Below are 17,442 nucleotides of genomic sequence, written 5' to 3' on the forward strand. Positions count from 1 at the left end.
ACGCGATCAAATTTGATCCATTATCAAAAATTACAATTCTTATATTTTTCATTATATTTTTACGATAGTGTTACCAACGAGTCCGCGGGAATTTCCCGATGAAAATGAATCCAAACACGACATTATTCGGATTATTCAAATTATACGTAAAACAGAATCTGAATTTTAGAAATAAGCGCGCGCTTTTGAAAAATATCGTATTCGGACCAATTTTCGTTTAGAAGAAACCTTGCCAATTCGTTGATAATAATATCGTACAAATATAACGCAAATGTAAAAATTTGTATTTCAAAGCATTGATAAAAATTTATACGCCCACGACGTCGTTTTCAAAATTCGATCACCGAAAACATGCAACGCGAGACCTGCTCGCTATGCACTTTCTTCAAAAATCGTTACCTGTTTCACTTTCAAGTGAACCGACGATTTCGATTTATCGTTTGAAATTTAAAAATCATTGTACAAAATTTACTCCTTGAACTGTCACAGGTTTCAGATCGAACGGAGACAGCTACGAGGACAAGTAGATATTTCAGGAATTAAGGGCTGTTACCTATCCTCGGCACGCTCGACTCTGAATATGTCAGGGATGACGTTCAGAAACATGGAATGAGACGCGCGTTCCAGGAAGTGATGGGTTTAACATACGACACATTCAAAGATGGTGTTTCTTTTCATGGAACGGTTAATACCACGCCTTTGCGCAACTTTCAAATAAAATAAATCCTTTTTCTAATCCCACTTACCAATTTCTAAATTTCATTCGTGTCAAAACTATTACTTTAAACATTGTGAGCAATATGAGAGAGTGATATCGAGAGTAATAAAATGTACCTATATTCTGTGTTTAAAAACAATTAACTGCATTAATGTAACAACGTGCCGAATATTCTATATTTGCTTTTTAGAAATTTCATCCGCTAAGAATTGGCCACTTGTCAATTAAGTTCGCGAAAATTTATGTACATTATTTACAACGCAAAGACACAGGGGGGAAGGGGGAATAGTATTTATTCGCAATTAAAAGAACATATTGGAAATTAGACGAATCATCGCGGGTCTACTTAAAGGTTAAGAATATGAATACGAGGGATACAGGAGAAATGGTAATTTTGTTTTTCGTGCACTTGGATTTACTCTTCTCTTAAAGTCGGTACAAATTTTAAATCCGTACCAGCCCGATCACCTTACTCGTGATCCACCACCGTAGATCGAGCAATTAAATAGAAACTACGATAATGGCTGAATAAAATTCCGTGGAAATGTGTAATAAAATCTCAGAGTACGAATTGTCTTCGGTTCTCTATTAAAGGATGAAAATGCTTACCGTCTGCAAAAGTGGCTGGGATAAAGAGAACACCGAAGACAAAGAAGAACTGAAAAGGAACAGGGGAAAAGACAGACGGGGAGGAAGAAAAGGGAGAAAGAGAACCTTGGCCCACAGGCCTACTGCAGCGCTGGCTGCAGCTTGCTTGCACACTGTGGCTCTGCCACTCTGCCATTCATGTGGGAAACACCCTACGTATTCGTAGGGTTGGGCCAACAACCGCCGGAAAAATTTCTCTTTCGATGTATCGCGACGGCCCCGCCCCGTGCAGTAACATGGGGAGGAAAAGTTCGGTGAAGACGATGAAGGACTGCAATGCCTATCGGCCGGATCGAGGCACTTTTACGAATCGATCTTTGAAAGTTATCGAAATCTTGTTTCCCGAATAAAATGAAAATATTACCGCGAAGCAGTCCAACTATCGTTCAATCGAACTATTTCCAGAGAGAAAAAAAAAATATATATATATATATATAAAATGTACCTATATAGTTTTATCTAAACAAAATAAATAAGTTAAAACCATGTTTGTAATAGAATAAGGATCAGCGACTGTCTTAATTTTACGTATAGAACGGAAAAGATAAAGGGCGCAATTTGAACTTAAAAAGCGACACAACATAAAGTAAGTTGGTTATACGCTATACGACAGATCTTTACCTCGTCGTCAGGAACGTCGCTGCATCCCGTCGAGCCGCTCTCGAAACGTGGAAATCCGTAGAAATCGCAAATGAAAGAGAACGAGAGAACGTTGTAGCGTAGATACGGAGAACGTCCCAGTGAATCGTGATACAAAACAGCGAGCGGAAAGTATAGTATAATAATATGCTTTCAGATTGATTGCGGTGATTTCCGTATAGAATAATTTTGATCCTGAAACTAATATGGATACCCCCTAAAGTGCGAATACAATCGGCACGGTTAGTATCGGGTTGTTTATTTTTCGAGATTACAATATCACGATGTCGCAATACATTGAATTGCGCTCGTCTGTCAGGATGATACCGATTGAGATATACTACTTTTTGAGAACACCGTCCTCGTCAGCTCGCAGTCATAATATCAAAATTATGAAAACATTTATTCTTATATTTCCGGCTCGCTTTCTCTGTGTCTCTTGTTTCGAAGCACCCTTCTTGTATTACGATTTATCGAACACCCTATACGGAGTGTTTCGTTTATCTTGACCTTGAAATCTCGTATAAAAATGACCTTGAGACGAAGAAGTCGTTAATCGTAATATTTATCTTTTCGAAACGAACAACTTATTCGTTACACGTTTTTCTGTAACCTTCGAAGCGACCGAGACATCATGACGGTCAAGATAAACGACACCCTGTACATCCTGTATCTATCGGACACCGTTCGTTCGTTCGTTGGTTCGTACGTCAGGTCGCCGCTCCCTGAGAGATCACTGCCCTCACGCATACCCGGTGCCTTCTCTCGTTCCTTTAGCCGGTCGACGTCGTGTGTCCCACCACCTCGACGACGGGGGCCAGGGATGTACCGCGAAACCCACGGACCCGCGGCGAACAACACGCGCGAAACGTTTTTGACTTCAGGGCGATCGTTGAATACGTGTACTCCACGTTGCTCACGAACGATTACGAATCATTACGCGTGGAAACATACACGAAAGAAATCAACAACAAACACGAGAGAAGGGAAACGAAGAGCAAGTAACGATGAGAGCGATTTGCGAAGAGTTTCGCGAATACTATTTCCGACGGTCAACGTGTTAACACGAACCGAAAACGTTCTATGCACTATCGGAGATATGTCCGTCAAGCAGTGCGAGACTGCTTCACGAGAACTTAAATGCTTTCTCGAAAGCTGTGGACACCGTTCGTGAGAACATCGTTCCCATCGCTACAGACCGAGCTTCCCTCCCTCAAGTCTGAATCTCAAAACTATCGAGCCGTCTCGACGATCAAACGACAAACGACCGCCAGACGTAACGATCACTCGCGAACGAGCATGTTTCTTCTTCCCGAGAACCGGCCGGATGCACGATGGAACTTCTGGCGGGTGGTCGATACACATATTCCGGCGGAGTGCACTGAGTATTCACGTCTTGCCCGCACTTTTTCGTGTCCTCGCGAATTCGCGGCACAGAGACTGCAGCCACCCGGATCGCAAAAACCCCGTTCTTTTCGCGGGAGAAAGAACGAGGGATTTAGAAACCCTAGCTCCCCCCACCCCGAAGCACGTGTGTGTGAACGTATGCACGTTCAGCGCACACCACGATAGATAGAGTGTATACGTACAAAGGGGAAACGATGTTCACAAGCCGGCGACGAGACGACGATTCCATTCTTTCAGTGGCACGCGTGGCAGCTAGTCGAATGAGCGCAACGTCGCCATCTGTATCGCGAATTTAGCAGCAGGATTTGCGCGAATTGACCGACGAGCGCGACGGTTATTGCGGTGGAGGGGATACACGCGCTTGCGCAACCATCTGTTATCACGAGGTTAATGCATACGAGATGTTTCTTTAAAACTTGTATAGCGCAACGGGTTGCATATTTCCGGGTGTCAGTTCGGTTCATCTTGTTGCCGTTTGATTAGTTATAGCATTCGTCGATCCAAAAAGTAAATATATCCACAATTCACGATTAAATTTTAGAAACTAAAAAACCGAATTGCGAAATAACATTGTAAATTGTTGCAACGAACGATATACCACTAATGGAAACGAATCTTAATCACATTCATTATAACGGAAATCAAATTGTTCGAAATCGATAAAAAATTTAGTATTTTACAACAATACACATTTTATTAATACCAATAGGTCTATTGAGTTTTTGGAGATTTTTATTCAATTAAACATACTATTTAAAAGCAATTTGAAATTTTTAAAAGAGCGCATTCAGACGATATTTTCACCGGGCATGATATCGCATTTAAATCGTATAGTACGTTTGAATCGACGATAAAAAAAAGTGTAACTTTTACAGAATCGTTAGGCCATGGCATTTTTCGCAACTGTCTGTTACAGTAAATTTATGTTTCATACTTTATTTTTAAGCTGGAAAAGTAAAGAAGATATCGCGGGAATTTGATCAAATCCACGAAAAAGAAGACATATCGTTTGTTCGTTATTTTTTTCCTTAATCTGTGTTACTTTTATTGGTATGTAATACGTATAATAATATATTTATATATATATGTATATATATATATTATATTCGTCAATATCGAATATATTAATATTTTATCAGTTTTCTCTTTCCATAAATTAAATAAATAACTCTTGACTGTGATATATTATTAAACAAAATATTTTACAAAAGTAAATAGCTGTAGATTGCCAGGTGAAGAGTGTGAGGATAGATGTTACTATATCGTCTATTCAAAAGTAACTAGACATCCGAAGCGCTTTATTCCGTATACGTGATCTTTGGCGAAGACATGATTACTCTTCGTTTTTCTTCAAATACCGAAGTATATATATACATATACATATACATACATACATACATACGTATATGTATATGTATATATATGTATATTTTTGTGTCTGGCAAATCTCGTCTTTAAAACACATAATAGACGTATATTCTATAAAAAAAAAGCATAAAAATAAATTGAAAAGAGTACGCACGATGATTAAAATCCTCATCAACGGTATTTTGGCCAAGATGTTTCCAAAATATTGATTCACTTAAAGCATTCTTATACGCTGGAGGTCTACTTGCATTCTTATCTCGTTTGAAAATACACGAAAGCGTCTGGTCTCTAAAGAAGCTGAAGAGGAGAGGTCGTCTCTGACCATGTAGAGTCTACACCCGAAGAAAAACAAATCTGTTCAAGGGGACATGATAATCGCCAATGTCACACCATACACGCGCTCCGTATTGCTCGACCCGAAGGCGACCCGGTTTGTCGTTCAGTGTTTAGTCGCTTTTCAATACCACACGATAAAGTAGTATTTATTACACTAGGCTGGACTGAGGTATCGAGAGGCAAGATGGTCGTTTAACTCTAAACATGGCGTAAGGTTACAAGTGAGAGCTGTGAGGCTGCTGTTCGTAAAACAGCACGTAGGCTTCGCTGGAAACAACCGACCGCGCTGGAACCACGGACACCCGGTTGTCATTGTACTCGTGCCACTCTCCTGAATAGGGATGCTTGCAATACGCGGTGTAATGGCCAGAATACGTGGTACCCGAATGGTTCGCGACTCCGTACAAATTGTATGTACAGCCCGGAACTCTTGGGGCGGCAAAGGCACTGAGATCCAATCCCATCAATGGAAAGTCCACCATTACGTTTAGCTTGCCGCGAAAACGTTCCATGGGAGAGAAACGTTTTAAGTCTGGAAATGCTCCGTTAAGGAAAATACAATATCTTTCGAACGCATTGCCAACCAATGATACTTAGATGGCCCGCAGGCTTTTTACTAAACCTTGCGTCACTTTTACCTATTCCATAGGACAAAAATACATCAAATGACTCGATTTGATATTCAAGACCAACTTCGATTATTTCGGATTTGTACTTTCACGCCCTGTCAGCTTGCTGTTTCTGTTCCAGCGATCGAGGCTTTGTTTGAAAAAGGATACGAATAACAAGGATCTTCGGGAACTTCTGTATGCTGAAACTTTTGGTACACTTTCTCCTCATCTGACACTTTGAACAGGTCGGCTTCTCGTCGCCATCGAGAACCTCTTCTCGGGTAAAATGTTCGAGACACTGACTCAATTTGACCGTGCCACTCCTGGCCGGTATCGGCAGACTCAAGTCCCAGAAAGGATCCAGCGTTACCGACACGTGATCGCAGGAAGTACAACGCAATGAAGAGCGTAATTGACCAACGAACACGTCGACTATCATACTATCTTCGCTGCGAAGATAACGTTTCCAGCTCTCTACGGCTTTCTGGCTGTCCCTGTTTTCAGAAAATCATGCGACACTTTAGAAAGATGCGTAGCGATTAATTATCTTGCGGATGGACGAAACTAAAGATAATTCTAGTGAAAGGGATTTAAAATTCTGATGATCATGGAACAATCAGTTACGTGTACATCTCGGGAATATCCGTGTGTATCGGCTGTGGCTTCACTGTCACTCTGTTCACATCCTCGTGCAACCCCTCGAGCAAATATCGGAGAAACTCTTGAGCGTCTTGTTGACTATACCCCATGAAACGTGGCGCGAATCTCTGTATCTGAGATTTCAGCGCCGTCGTGTTCACCACGTGATCACCACCCACCTCCCACAATTCATGGATCACCTGGTTAAACGCTTGAATAAGGGCACCCTTCATGCTGGACGTGGTGGTGTTTATATCTGCCAGGTATTGCTCGTTTAATAGATACTCCAGCAACGGTCTTGTATTGCTCAAACATTGAATCACGCTGTTCATAAAACACTGTAAAAAAAAAAAAGGCGAAAAGATAAGATTCGTTTATTGAGCAAAAACAATGAAAAATAATGAATACTGTAAAGTCTCTCCATATATGAAAAAGAGATTTACTCTTTAAATGAAATTGTTATCCTTGTTATTAGGGATATGTCAATCTGGAGCTCGGTTAACGAGCGTACAGTGTAATCTGATACGTTATCGAATATCTGGGTGAGAGGATCTAAGGTATATTTAATGTTAGAGTAATTATTTTAAAAAGGGGATAGATCTCATCGATCTTTTTGAATATGTTGTAGAAATCAATATTTTAAACAACTTGTTTCTATACATATAACCGTCACTTGACCTTAATTTCTAAGATTTTCCCAAAAAACTATAGCCGCTATCACTACAATAGGTGTCGCCTATAGCTACCTATTCGTGGGAATGTATGCATAAACATTGAATCGTCAATTATTTTTCTATAAACACATCGAGGCAACCGCCAACGGACGAGTATAACGGGTGTGAAAACTCGATTTGAGTCTCACGGCGACCAAAATAAGAATTTAACTAGAACTTTACTCAAACCTAACTATTATGCCTAATCACAGCGTGTGTTTATAGAAACTGCAGACAATCGACAATCCAATGCATACACATACACTGCCATGGATGCATAGCATAGGCAACATCCATTATAGTGTAACAACAGTGTACTAATACGATAGCAAAACTTTCTCACTAATAATAATTATTTTTCAATGAAAATTTCACTCTCATATTTGTAACACTTTTCCGATTAAAATAAGACTAGACGCAATAATGTTATTAAGATTATATTTAATTATTTAATAACTATTTTTACTAATTAAACATGTAAATATAGTTTAAAATATATTGCGTTCGGTCTTATTTTATTCAGGAAAAAGAAAATGTTATAATTGAATTAGTACGAGTCTCACCGATACGCCTTTGATCTGTACCGGCTACCTCAAGCGCTCGTCCACTCTATTTTTTTTTTTTCGCTTATTGTTCTTTTCTAAGTTCGACGTTGTCAACGAAGGAAAAAAATGTTGCCTTCTCCGTATGTAACGTTTGAGCCCCTAGACTTTTAATTATGGAGCGACTTTACTGTACCAATGGTCGTGTGTTATCGGAGCGGATGTACCGCTATTCGTGGTTAAATTGTCGCCGCCAATACTTACTGTATTTCCAATATTCCGCAACCCGTTTAGCCCACATCGCTCGTCGCGATGCGCTTGCAGCCGATTACGTACCGATTTGTTCGTCGGGCTTCCGTCCTGCAATGCAATTCAACATCAATTTTCGTTCAATTCGATACGTACAATACGCGTTTAGGATTCTACGTTTCTACAGGGATTGGAAACCGTGTATGATTGATAGTGTCGCGTTTTTTCGTAAAAGCATGACAAGTTAATTTTTTTAGTGGCGGCAGTCTAGCTTGCGCGATACATCACGCCACTCGTTACGAGAACAAGAATATAAAACACTCCACGCAATCGACAACAAGGTATATAATACACAGGTCGGTTAGTCATCGGATTATACAACACTGTATTAGGATAACACGAATCACCACGCGGCACCGCACAAAGAAAATGAAAAACAATCAAATCGGTTAGGTCGCTGGGTATTTTCTACATTGTACAGAAAAAAAACATTTTGTATTCCTTACATTCGCCAACACAGCCAGTGATTTTATGCGATCAAGTCATTTTGGTTAGGCCTCGGATTAGATCTGGATTAAAAGAAACTCCACATGGTACGTACATTTCTCGTTGCGTTCGACCTCAGCGTGTGGACAGTTCCGAACAGAAAGTACGCCCAACACAATATATTGAGAAAAGGGAAGATAGTGTGAGTATCTAAGGCATCGAACAACCGAGAAAAAGAAGCGGTGCATAACGGAAACGTCATCGCGCGTGCGCGACACTACGTGTCTCTTTCTCTCCCTCAGACGCTCTCGCAATTCTATCCCCGAACACTCACCTTCGTACGACTGGCTGGAGGCTGTAGAGTAGCGCGCGCGGATACCACAGAATCACCGAACTGTACGGAATAAACACCAGAAGGAAGTAGACGGTGTTTCACCGACGTGAGAGGCGTCGCGACACCTAGCAGAAACGCGTAAACGAACAGTAAGGTAATCACCACCCACACGCACCACAACCCCCAGCCTATGATTTGGGTATGCGCCAGTTTACAACACGGCGTAATTTTCGAGGATCGGTTCCGGCGGCGCCGTCACGCCGAATCTACACTGAACTTCCATCGGATCCCCGTCCACGCGGCTCGCCGAATAAACAGAAAGAACGAACATCATTGGCCGCGTCGAAACAAAGACGTAGCAACCCTAACGATCCCCTGTGTGTGCTGAACGAGAATTTCCGCGGGTCCCCCACTCTGTAGCTGCACGACACTACGCTGGTTCGCTGGTCTCATCGACGACGACGCGGTCCACTCGAGCAATCAATCCAGTGGAAGTTTCCGTCGCGGAAAAGATCGCCGATCGATGGACTAAAAACAGTCACACGGATATATATCTACACACGTTCCACCACGGTCGCTATAACGACACGATGGTTCCGTCTAATGCACGCGGTGTAACGCGTACTCGGCACAAGCGTTGCCACGAGGTACCGTTATGTTATGAGAGATCCGTTGACCGTGCTTCTCACTCCCCTGGTGAGAGAGCTCTGGTCTATTAATAAAAAGCAGCAGCGGACTGACCGTCGATGAGACTGGTCGAAGAAAACGTTCGAGGGACCGACGACGGAGAGGCTGTTTCGTAACGAACGAACCGCAAAATCCCAGCACGCCGAACGGAACACGTTTCGATGTGCATCGTGTGTCCTGTGTACCCCTACTTCGTACTCCTATGGGCTTCGCTTCGCGCTGTGCCACTGAACTTTCCGTGGATCGGGGGGGAAAAAAACCGACGGGCCACGAACTCGACTCCCCGTCGTAGTCGCGCGCACATGTGGCCCGACATGGCGGCGATCCTGCATCGACGCCGCGTGCTTTTTTGGCTCTGTGTTCGTCGTGTCTACGAGGCTGCTGCAAAGCTGAGGACGCCTCTCTGCGCATTGACACCGACACCGATGGACAAGTAACGTTTATTAATACACGATAAAACAATCGGGAAGGGATCGAGACACGGGTGTCCGATCTGAAGAAACCAGAACGAAACCGATATACATACGTCGTTGTCGATCGAAAGCGACGAAACGCTCGAGGAATAACTTTCTTTCCACCGTTCGCGCCGGGGATCCGTGGATCGCTATTAATATTCACCACATTCCCAAAAGCCGTATTTTGCCAGGCTCGTGTTACTTGTTCGAACAAACATACCAGAGAGGATAGACAGCCGTAGAGAAAATATTAAAACGAACGATGCAGCACGAATCGGGGATGCGGTCGCTCGGTGAAAAGCGGCGATAACGTCGACGAAAGTTAACGACTTATACCGAGAATATCGAAAAGTGATATCGGTTGAAATACGATACGCCCGAGCCCCGTGATACGGGGCCACTGTCTGCGTTACTGTGTTACCGATGGTTACTCTCGAAATACGGCTCGTAAGCGCGCGTTACCGAGCGAGGATCGGTCGTAAAGATTCGCGTAATCTTTGGGACACTCACGAACTGTTTGGCGACCCCGCGGTAGACACTCTGGTGTGCCGTGGACGGTGCGGTGGGCGACGAAGTCAAATTACTACTGGCAGCGTTCGTATTTCCTGAGAAATGACCGTCCGGTCGCCTGGACGTGGAAGGTACGGATGGATCGTCCCCGTAGGTACCGGAGGGTCTTCCAGCAACACCGTTTTGCAGAACAGGCGGCGTTGCGTCGCCACCGAATCTGGTATGATCGATAACGTACGAGGTGGACGCGTTACGTTGCTCATCGTCGTCCTCCAGTGTCTCCGAGTCCTCGGTGTGACCGCCTTGAAGGAGGAACGCGATCGTATCGTCGATGACGCGCATTACATCGAAGGTGTCCTCGGGCTGCGTGACTTTGTCCTGGCCGTTGTTATTGATCACCAGCTCCGTGTTACTCGGGTTAGTGGCAAGGTTAGTCAGCAGGTCGAGCTTAACACCGATCAAACCAGCACCGCCAACACCACCGGGAACGGGCGACAGGAGATTGTTATGCTTAGCGGGTGAGACCTCGTCGGTTCGATGAGCAGCGCGTTGTTGGTGGTGGTGATGGCGGTTGTTCAGATTGTCGTCGTCGTCGTCGTCATCGTGCTCGTCGTCGTTGTTGTTAATCCCGTATCCGCAGGCGTCCTCGGTGATTCCGGTGTTGTTCCTGTTCCTGTTCCTGTTGTTGTTGTTGTTGTTGTTGTTGTTGTTGTTGTTGTTGTTGTGCTGATCGTCGTCGGGGTTTTCGTTCTCGTCTTCGTCGTCTTCGTCGTCTTCGTCGTCTTCGTCGTCGTCGTCATCGTCCTCGTCTAGGTCGCGGACGGTGCCGCGCTCGTCGATCGTTACCTCGCCAGGCGATGCGGCACTCTCCGCGCGTACATGCCCGCTGGTAAGCACCGTGCTGCTGGCCAGTGGTCCTCTCTTCGACCTGGACCAGAATGCACCGCCAGCAGCGGCGGAAGACGACGATGAGGACGAGGAGAGCGAGGACTCGGGACGGTCCCTGGTACGTTCGACGTCGCGTTCGTCGCCGCCGAACAGCTCCGTTAACGATGAACCGGTCGTGTGATGCTTCCAATGGTGGGAACCACCGCTGGTGTTGCTCGTCTGGCGGATGTTCGGTATGTAACCGGACGGCGAATACCTGCTGATTATGTCCGCGGCGGTGGTCGGTGGCGGTTCGTGCCTGGAGGTGGACGACGACGACTCCTGCTGGGCTCTCTCCCTCGAGGAACCGGAGGTTACGGAGATGCTCGACGAGGACGACGACGTAGACAAGCCGTATCTACCGCCGCTGGTCCCGTTCGCTGTCACATTCGTGGCCGCGCCACCACCGGTGCCCGTATTGCTGTACGCCGACGACGAAACTGACCTGCAAAGTTCGTCCAATGTGAATATTGCGAACGTTGTTTCATTCGGCTGGGCCCGCGGCCAAGGGCTACACCTCCCTCCCCCGTCTCTAACCCCCTCCTCCCTCTATTTTCGAGTTATGCAATCATCGTGAGCATACACGCAACGCTTATAAACACACGCACGCGCAAACTCCGCACACTCGGAACAAGTAAGCAGCAGCCGTGTGTTAGCAACGGTCCGGCGGCTGCTTGGACCGCGAGACTGGGCGATTTGCAAACGCAACGGAGGAGAGACGTAAAATATTTTCGGAGAAAACACCGAGAATGTTGGATAAAGGTTGAGAAGAACGGAATTTTCGATAAGGATGTATTGTCTTTGGTCGAGGGGTTCGGGTACAACGCCACGAATTTAATAAGATCCCCGAGGTACGGCACGAACCAGTTGAGCGGCGAGGATGAGATCGGACGAGTGTCGCCCGGTAGCCTGGCTAGCTGGTGTTATCCGATACCGTTTCAAACGGGCAAGACCATGGAAAGGACGGCGAGAATCTACGTCGAACTTGGGGATCTTATTTAACTCGACGAGCTATATACGTACGTATATATACATATCGGTGTCGATGGTTAAGCGAGAGCACTCGCGGGAGTGGAATAGCGATAGAACGAACCACTCGATGGCGTGCAGAGGGAAGACGCCATAGTAAAATCTTACGGAGCCAGTCATGCTTCCAGGCGATCGCCACGGTTCGTTCGAATTTAGCCGCGTTAAAAAAAGCCTCTGGTGGCCCTGGCCTAAGGTGGTTTCAGGATGGACAGAGGCCCGACGAGTTAAAACTATTTTGGTTAAGAGAATTACACTTCTGGCCGAGTTAAATAGGACGACCCGGTCTAGCAGGGGAAATGAATAAATATATTTAAAAAAAAAAAGAAAAAAAATAGCGAATAAAGCGGAAAGGATTAGACACGAGACGTTCCGACGAAAATAATCCAACCGTGAAGTGGGCAGCTGTGCTCTACGGTGCTTGTTGACCAACCGCCTCACCGACCGTCGATCAAAAAAGCGGAAAACATCGTCGGGAACTTCTTACGCGGTCAAGTCGATGTCGCTGGCCTACATGCCGACCAGAACGATCCTCTTCGGGGTTTGGAGGTTACTAAATCAGACGCGCGACACCGTTTGCATACGGTGGATTTGGAAACGGTACTAGATACTTAAATACACACCGAGGCGGGGAGTTCGGGGATTCACCGCGATCGTAACAGCGGCGCTCGCAGATCGACAGGATTCCGGGAGAAAGTAATTTCTCACTGCACAACATAGATGTGAATTCACCGAGGTCAAGGCCTTCGGTTGCACGATCTAAATCGATTAACGCATGCTTTCGTTGACACATTTGCGGTAACGGACAAATTGTATTTGGACAAACGCTCGTCTTGCGATAGATTTGGAATTGTTTCAAGAATTCGATAATAACATTGCCGATCTGAAGTATAGGTTAGAACGAAGGAAAAATTTGGTCCGAAGCGAAACGTGTCTATAACGGGGCGTCTAATTGGGGAGCCAAACCACGTTCGTTTGTACAACTCTCTTGCAACTGGTACTTAAGGAATCTTTTTTTTTTCTTTTTCTTTTTTTTATAAAACACAAAAATCTTTCACAGATTTACTTTAAACTTCCAAGGAGGACTGGGTCAATAATGATTTTTAATTTTGCACGGATTTTGAGTTTCGAACAGTTTCTTGTAAGAATCGGACCCAATTTTTTAAATTTTGAGTAAACTTTTGGGGGGGAAACAGCGAGCTTGTTATTCTCGTTAAGACGTAGCAAGGAACAAAGTTTGATGTAAAAAACGAAGAGGCACGAAGACACGCGTGGAAAAGTAAAGGCAAAAGGTAAAACTTTTCAAAAAATTAACCAAGAACGGAAAAGAAACGGGAATTGTAATTTTTGAATATTTAGTTGAAGCGAAAATTACTCGCAATGTTTGAAAGTTTGGGAGTTACAAAATGAAAAATTACCACGGTCAATATTAATTACGTCCAAGTGACGATAATGCGCGACAAATAAGTTAGCTGGGCAAACAATAACGTTATTGGCTCAAAGTCAACTGAAAGTTAGGAGAATTCCAGTTGGGGCCAGCTCGATGCTCGCAACCCACTTCCCCGGTAAAAATAATTTCTCTCAGGTTCCCAGGACTCAGGTGTACCAGTTACGGGTTAATAATAAGCGTAAAGTCGCAACGATTGTTAACGGAACATAAATATTGTCCGAATATATTTATCCGATATTGTGTACCTACGAGATTCTGTTGTTTAAAATGCAGGACAGCGCTCGAAGTAAACCTGAAACTACTCGTTGAATTTGATTGTACTCGACCACCGATCAAACCATTACAGTGATTCAAAATATTCGACGAATACAATTCGAATATTCTACAAACCGATCAAGTATCTGGACGTTTGTAATATTAGAATGCACAGGGCAACGTAAACTATAAATAAAGTTCTTTTTCTAAACTCTCCTTTCATTTCACAATGTTTTACTAGCGAATAGCAACACTTATATTTCGATACAGAGAATCTAACGCGGTTACATTTTTCGACCCGAAAGTTCTTTTTCCAATCGCTGTATTTCTAGCTAGAGAAAGGAGTCTTTCGGCCGAAGTGACAGAAATATTTAAAAAGCATTTTGCTAATTTCGTCACGGAAGGAAACTTAACCTCGTTTAATATTCACCGTTTTAAAGTATCCACGTTGTGTTCAATTGTCAAAATAATGATATTCGAATGTCTGTAAAATACTCAAAGTGCATTCGTACCGTTGAAATACCCGTAAAATATTCAAAGTGCTATTCGTACCGTTCAACTACCCCGTGAAATGTTCCAAGTGCAATTCGTACCGTTCGAATGCTTCTAAATTATTCCAAGCGCAATTCGTACCGTTCGAATGTTTCCAAATTATTCCAAACGCAATTCGTACCGTTCGAATACCTGTAAAATACTCGAACAGTCCCGGACTCGAAGCCGTGGGTACCGACGCAAAGTACGCGCCGAACGGACTCTCCACGAATATTCAACGACGCGTCCAAGGTGACGCGAGGCGAGAAGAAAGTGGTATTTTGACCCATCGGTGACAAGTGCATAGACAAGAGAATCTTGTGTAACTAGTTCCTCGGTTGCCGGTACGGGTTTGGTTTACTATGCTCGTGGTGCGGCCCATTTTCACCGTCGACCTCGACCTTTGTCGTCCGGGTGACCGCGGTCAGCCGAGACGTCACGGAGAACAGGGACTTTCGCGCCGACGTCCTTGAAACATTGTTTATTCGGAAGCGAACAGAAGCGAACAGAAGCGATCGGCGCTTCTGCTAAGGGTGTCGCGTTCGGCACACGATTCGAGTACCTGTTGCCCGCCCGCCCGCGTTGGATATTTATAAACGCATTGCTGCACCAGGGAATAGCGTGAAAGTCTCTGGTGTCCATTGCGTAGTCGTGTTGTTCTCCGGGGAGTGCTATTGGCACGAAAATAATCGGTAAAAGGGAAAGGAAATCGATGACAAGTGTTCCGGTAGCGCTGCGTGGGTCAACTCCTCTACTTCACCCACCCCCCGCCCCCCACCCCTCCTCGCCGTCCCTGTATACTGTGTGCCTCGGAACAACAACAATCGCTATCGTCCTGACGCTTTACCGACCGCGTGGGCTATAATTAGCGGTTTCAAGAATCGATGGTGGACCAGCAAGCCGTTATTTTTAGCGTTTTAAGAATTCTGTTCGCGTCGCGACGGGCCGTAGCCGATGTAGGAAAAAAGTGACGACTCGCGGACCAATTGTGATCTGCGGTTTGGGGAACAACCGGACACGGTACCTACCTACCTAACACCTCTGTCGGTTCTCCATGACTACCGAATACGAGTGTGTCGCGCGAGAGCGTAGGCGTCGACAATTTCTGGGAAACGCGAGTATAAATTTATTGTGTATTCTTGAAACGCAGAATGGGTACAAATACATGTCTACGTGTCACGTGGCACGGTATCTATGGCTTCCTCGTAATATATAGATTCGAACCAATTTTCTTGCGTTCGCGACCGAAATGACTTACGCTGCGGCATTCAAGTGTGTCTATACGTTGAATGATTTCGTCGAGGTCTGGGTAACGTGGTATTTGGAGGACAAATATTGTAGACGATCTGCCACATCCGGTTTAGAGCGACGAAAGAGACGATGGATCGATCGATGTTAATCTGGTTGGATTGATTCTTAATCTCGGTTTGGGTAATGGATATGTTCTACCGATGAAAAATAATTCTAAATTAATTTAGTGAAATAATGACGAGTTAGAAAACGATACTGTTTTTTAGCTAATTATTTGATTAAAAAGATATTTGGAATAGTAAATATTGATGGTAATTGAAGGGTCGTTTTCACGGATGCTTGTCCTTGTTTTGGGCATTAGCTTTTATATGGAAATCTTGGAACGGTTGGACATTTGATCAAATGTTCGGGATTGTTTCAATGCTTCAAGAATGATTAAATTACGCGAAAGAGAAAATCGACGATAGGTGAGAACCGTGATTAGAAGAATTGATCGATGAACCAGGTTTAAAAAGAGAAATAAAGCCGATGCTAAAAGTTGTAATATTATCTAATTTAGATTTATCTAACTACAAGATGATGATAACAAAAATTATTCCAAAAAACCTGTTGAACATATGGAACGGAAGCAATAAAAATATTCTCGTTACTACACGTATATTCTTTTTATATGTTGGATCCGATGGATATCCACGCTCTTGTGTGACAGGCTGTAATGAGGTGTTAAAATATGTATAAAAAAATACAATTGTTAGATGTAAAGCAATGATAAAATATTGTTCCAAAAAAATATCTCACACGTGTGGGAAGAAAGCAATAAATTATTATTAGTGTTAGACGTAGAAAAACGTTTCGTATATATACCTACGTTTTAACCATATACGAGTTGCAATCAAAAAGTTCGTGCAATTGTTGAATTTCTCGCGATACGAATGTTGGATTAAAAAGATTCCTTTTCTATAAGATAGATACACCGATCTTTGTCATCTGTGTAAATTGTTAGCGATATCGTTCGCACAGGTCAAACGTCGCAGCGAGTTTCAGCATACACGACGATATTTCTGCATTTCACAATGGAAGATCAAAGAATTTGCATTAAATTTCGTACGAAAGATAAGATAAAGAGCTCCAGCATTGTGAAAATACCGTGAAAAGGTGAATATATGGATACGATATCGAAACAAAGGCTCGATCGTTTCAATGGAAGCTCTACGACCGATATAAGCGCGTCAAGTACGATCAAATGTTAAAAGTTCTTCTAACTTCTTTTCTTTGATCGTTGAATTATTGTACTTCCATGAATTTCCACCACGAGGCGGTACGGTGAATAAGGAATATCGTTTGAATGTTTAACGTCGATTGCGCGAAGCAATTCGTGAAAAATGGTCAGATTTGAGAACTCGTGGAAATTGTATCCCGATAATGCACCAGCCTGCACATCGTTGCTTCTCCGCAAATTTTTGGCCAAAAATAGCACGGTGGCGATACCACAACCACCGTATACGTCCAACATGGCTCCCCGTGACTATCTTCTGTTTCTAAAAATGAAAAGGACCACGAAAGAACAACGTTTAGAGAACATCGAAGAGATAAAACGAAAGTCACCTTTCGAGGGAGTTGAACGCGTAATCAAAAAGGGCATTCCGAAAATATTTCGAAC

At 43.9% G+C, this 17,442-nt stretch overlaps 1 protein-coding gene across 5 annotated transcripts in view; it reads right to left on the bottom strand.

Moving 5' to 3' along the window:
• Positions 1-4,124: 4,124 nt before the first annotated feature.
• The window catches only part of LOC143147471 (uncharacterized), a 31,679-nt gene continuing 18,361 nt past the window's right edge, over positions 4,125-17,442 (bottom strand). For 3 of the 5 annotated variants that reach the window (XM_076312722.1, XM_076312719.1, XM_076312720.1), the window contains 5 exons: positions 10,343-11,714; positions 7,886-7,981; positions 6,352-6,704; positions 5,896-6,221; positions 4,125-5,648 (listed from right to left, as the gene is read on the bottom strand). In XM_076312722.1, the coding sequence (XP_076168837.1) occupies positions 5,332-5,648; positions 5,896-6,221; positions 6,352-6,704; positions 7,886-7,981; positions 10,343-11,714 (2,464 nt within the window). In that variant the 3' untranslated portion in view covers positions 4,125-5,331. The remainder of the gene's footprint in view (positions 5,649-5,895; positions 6,222-6,351; positions 6,705-7,885; positions 7,982-10,342; positions 11,715-17,442) is intronic. The other 2 variants (XM_076312721.1, XM_076312723.1) reach the window with 2 other exon arrangements.

This window comes from Ptiloglossa arizonensis, chromosome 5 (assembly GCF_051014685.1).
Source record: "Ptiloglossa arizonensis isolate GNS036 chromosome 5, iyPtiAriz1_principal, whole genome shotgun sequence".
Lineage (NCBI taxonomy): Eukaryota > Metazoa > Arthropoda > Insecta > Hymenoptera > Colletidae > Ptiloglossa > Ptiloglossa arizonensis.